The sequence below is a fragment of the Limulus polyphemus genome, unplaced genomic scaffold, assembly GCF_000517525.1.
Source record: "Limulus polyphemus unplaced genomic scaffold, Limulus_polyphemus-2.1.2 Scaffold517, whole genome shotgun sequence".
In the NCBI taxonomy this organism is placed as follows: domain Eukaryota; kingdom Metazoa; phylum Arthropoda; class Merostomata; order Xiphosura; family Limulidae; genus Limulus; species Limulus polyphemus.
Genome location: NW_013666127.1, coordinates 66121 through 70840, shown reverse-complemented (window position 1 = coordinate 70840; position 4720 = coordinate 66121). Strand labels below are relative to the sequence as shown.

The window sequence follows — 4720 nt, the reverse complement described above, 5'->3', positions numbered from 1 at the left end:
TCACTCCAGAATGTTTTGATGCAGCTTCAGATGAGTTCACTGGTATAGTGTCACATTTCACTCCAGAACTTTTTGAAGCAGCTTCAGATGAATTTACTGATATAGTGTCACATTTCACTCCAGAATGTTTTGATGCAGCTTCAGATGAGTTCACTGGTATAGTGTCACATTTCACTCCAGAACTTTTTGAAGCAGCTTCAGATGAGTTTACTGGTATAGTGTCACATTTCACTCCAGAACTTTTTAAAGCACCTTCAGATGAGTTTACTGGTATAGAGTCACATTTCACTCCAGAACTTTTTGAAGCAGCTTCAGATGAGTTTACTGGTATAGTGTCACATTTCACTCCAGAATGTTTTGATGCAGCTTTAGATGAGTTTACTTGTATAGTGTCACATTTCACTCCAGAATGTTTTGATTCAGCTTCAGATGAGTTCAGTGATGTAGTGTCACATTTCACCTCAGAAGTTATTTCAGCTTCAAAGGAGTTCAATGATGAAGTGTCACATTTCACTCCAGAATTTGTTAATAATACAGATGAGTTTAATGGTGTAGTATTACAGTTCATTTTTATATTTGTTTCTGGAGAATTGGAGAATTTTAAAGAAGTAAAATTACATATATTCTGAAATGAAGTATATGTTTGATTCAAGTTCACTGAAGAAGAATATTTTGAACTGGAGGAATTCTGTGGTGAAGTGTTACATTTTGAAGTTAGTACTGGTAAAACATTATTGCATTTTAGAGATTTAATTTCTTGGTTTGATACTGTTTTTTTATCATTCAATAGAGTTGAATTCTGTTTTTGAGGATTGCCTAAGAAATTACAAGTTTTCGGCAACAAAGACACAGAGGTTTGCGTGGAAGCAGAATATTTTCCAGGTGACACAGAGTAAGAAGTTTTACACACACCTAGAGACAAAGACTCACTCTTTGGGAACAGCCTGTCTTCTTTGTTCACCAAGTGAGCTAGAAAATAAAACCAACAAAATAGCTGACTTTACTAGCAATAATCAAAATCAAAAAACAAAACAAAAAACAACTCCAATCTAAGTTTTTACAATATCTTCTTTTAAAACCTTAACCCTTTTAATATGGGTGGGTGGATTCCACAGAGCTCGTATTTTCAAAGTAACCATAAAGCAGTTATACTGTAACTTTTTAAAATGTACATGTACCTTCATTAAATTTACAGATATCAGTGAACATTATAAGGCATTTGTGCACAATATATCAGATTTTTTAATTAACTTTTTTGCTCATGCATTTTTTATTTTCAAATACTGACTATCCAACATGCAAAGTAATTTTAATTTTAAGATTTGAAATACTTTTATGCATCAGAAAATTGTCAAATTTCACATGTAAAATCTCTATAGCCTTCTAATATCCTCCATATAATTATTAAATGTTTTTTTAGAAGAAAGCTTTATACGTTATTTTCATTATGTATCTCCATGACCTCCTAATATTTTCCATATAATTATCTAATGTTTCTTTTAGAAAAAAAAACTTTATTTTATCTGTTATTTTTATTATTGTATCTTTGTATGGGTTTGGTTGATTCTACTGACCTCATAATCATCATAAAAAAAATAGGAAATAGATATAAATTAAGCTTTTTTCGTTCTAGAAATACCACAATTTATAACACAAAACCACAAGTGTTTAGTCTAAATAGCTTAAATCCTATAACATTTTACATTTAAATATATTTATTACTTTTATTACATTGACCTTTCAACAGTGTCTGACTAACGTCACAAAAGTTGAAAGATGTGGCACACTAGCACTCATGTTACTGTATCAAATATAAAACTGGCCTTTACAAAGTGACATCTTGGCTGTGTTCCAGTGGACCCAGTATTTTGTAAAATTTAGTCACATTTTTACTATTTACAAATAATTTATTATATTTCAGTTATTTTTCTTAAAACATAGAATAGTAAATAGTGAAGAATAGAAAACAATTCTCTCTTCCAGTTATGAACTTTGTACTCGTTTGCAGCTTGATGTAATTTGCTAAGCCTTATTAAATTTTGCACGTGGAGAATGTAAAACAAAATAATTTTTTAAAGTTTTATATATGCATTTTGAAATAACAAAAAATCGTAAATTACTCTATATTACATCTTTTGGTATTTTGTCTCACTCCAAAACCCATCTGAGTAGATCCACATAAATATAATATAATATTTAAAAGTATCTATTAGTTGTTTTTGCTTTGAGCATCTCCTATAATCACCAACTCAAATTCTTGACAAATTACTACTGCATAGAAACTTGCCTCATTGCAGCTCAATTACTACCATCCAGACTAATTTTCTGTATCACCCTGTGATATATATATATGAATAAATAAATAGCTTACAAACTATTGATTACATTACTTGTTTATAGGTGATTAAATCATCACTATAAAATAATAATGAATTAAATATCGCAATACCGTTATTGGTCCTGGTTGTCAATATATTTTCATAACGAATAATGTCTGTGATAATAGCACCCAAATGCATTGGGGATATCCCATCTATCAGACGATATCCAAATGCCGATGTTAATCTAGTCAGCTATTATGGAAAATCATAAAAAAAATCAAAAATCAATCAAATAATAGTACAAAGCTGAGTGCTTACACCTACAACGTCTCAGCTTCTACTGCCTTTCACTGTCTATAGCCAGTTGTGTGAAGGCAGTTACCCTTAAATTTCTTAAAGTAGAAATGAATTGAAATAAAGCCACTCTAATATTTTTACTAATTAAACTCCCAACCTCCACCTTTATGAAAATATATTAAATAGAACTATAAAATATTGAATAGAATAGAATAGAAATTTGTAGGACAAAACTAATCCTTTACATCTAAGGATTAACCTACATAGATCGCAAAGTAATAATGGTTTTTCCTCATTCGATAGAAATAAATCATTTTAATAAAGATTCATTTAAAAATGTTAAAATTACTATATTAGAAAAAATCTGCAATACAAATTTGTTAACAGAAATAGAAGAATATGATATTCTGAAAGAAAAACTCTTTACCCTTATGGATTAAATCAAGACTTTCAAAATAACACTGCTGAAGTTATAAGTAAAGATTAGAAATTTATTTCAAATAAATATTTGTAGAACTAAACAAAATAAAAATAAGGGTAAAGGTAAAAATCGAAAGAAATTGATTGATTTTGAAAGTTTTGTAAAAATTGGGATTCTGTTTTTGACAGATCTGTTAATCTGGTGAAATTTATAATAAAACAAGTATTTGAATTAACAAATGCAAAACTCATATATCTGTCAAAATGTTTGATAAACTTTGAGTTTAAAAATATCCATGTTAAAGACTTAATTATAAATCTAATTAAATTTAGATTAAAATGGAATCGTATATCTATACTCCCTTCAGTAAAGAAAAAGGAGAAATCTTATATAGTAATTGATTTTAAACATAATGTTTATGATGATTTATATTTACCTTCCCTGATCCATAAAAGTATTGAAGAAGATATTTTTCCCTTAAAATCATTTCAACCAATAGTCAGTTTTAAATATAATAAACCTATAGGACCTCTTCTCTTTAACTAAAGAAAATTCATTGAAGAATTTAATCAAATAGAAGTTGGCAACTCACCTTGTAACTGTAATAATAGTGTTTTTAAAGATGTCTTTCATAATCATATAGTTACAGGAAACTTTGAAGTTGTCAAAGATAAAGAATTATAATCAATATTAAAGAAAGGTACTAAATATAGTTTTAAAATGTGAAGTCTTAAAAGATTTAGAAAAAAATGTTTATGATTACATTCTTAAAATGAGTAAACAATCATATTATCCACCATGTTTCTTTTTTGAATGGAAATTATATTTTATTAATTCCATATACAATTGATTAAGAACTGTAAATTTATCTTGTTATAAATTAGATATTTTTTTCAATATTTTAAAAAATAAAATAAATTCAAAAACAATTCGTTATTACCCCATCTGATAAAGCTGGCTGTAATTTTGGTTTTGTGTGCAAAAAATTATATGCACAAATTTTACTTAATGAAATTAATACCACAAGTACTTTTACTAAAAATACTTTAGAAAGAAATAATGATATTACTAACTTAAAGAAGGCTATTCAAAATGGAATATCCATACAGATTATTCTTCTATGAATTTACCATTTTTATACGCAATTCCAAAATTGCATAAAAATCCTGTGAAATTCAGATTTATTACTAATTCTTTCAATACAGTCATTAAATCTGTTTCCATAGTACTTAACAATATTCTAGATGTCTTGTTTGAAAAAATAAAAATACAATCTTCAAATAACCAGAATAATTATTTTTTAACTATTAAAAATAACATTCCAGTTTTGGAATTTTTAAATAGTTTAAACCAGTTCTATTTTTACATATGGCTTTACTACATTGCATACTAAAATAGACCTAAAAGATTTAATAAGAATTTTCAATAATTTGTTTGATAACTTCATAAATAATGAAATAACTATTCCCAAATTTAAATTTACTAGAATTCAGTGTAAAAATATACTCCATTTCTGTATTTATAACAGTTATATTGTTTTTAACAAACAAGTATATAAGCAAACGGTGGATATTCCAACGAGAATGAACTTCTCTTCAAATATGGCTTTTATGAAAACTCATTTATGAAGCACACTTTACATCCTAACTTATACATTTACACTTTCCGTTACATAGATGAT

The 4720-nt window shown here is 27.3% G+C and overlaps 1 protein-coding gene across 6 annotated transcripts in view; it reads right to left on the bottom strand.

Annotated features, from left to right (window-relative positions):
- LOC106458794 overlaps positions 1 to 4720 on the bottom strand; it is an 82906-nt gene that overhangs the window by 58417 nt on the left and 19769 nt on the right. For 2 of the 6 annotated variants that reach the window (XR_002610442.1, XM_022385134.1), the window contains exon 4: positions 13 to 969. Coding sequence is in view for 5 of the 6 variants with exons in the window: in XM_022385134.1 (XP_022240842.1) it covers positions 13 to 969 (957 nt within the window). In the remaining variant the exon portion in view is untranslated. Of the gene's footprint in view, positions 1 to 11; positions 970 to 2449; positions 2574 to 4720 lie in introns of all 6 variants that reach the window. The other 4 variants (XM_022385137.1, XM_022385138.1, XM_022385135.1 and 1 more) reach the window with 4 other exon arrangements.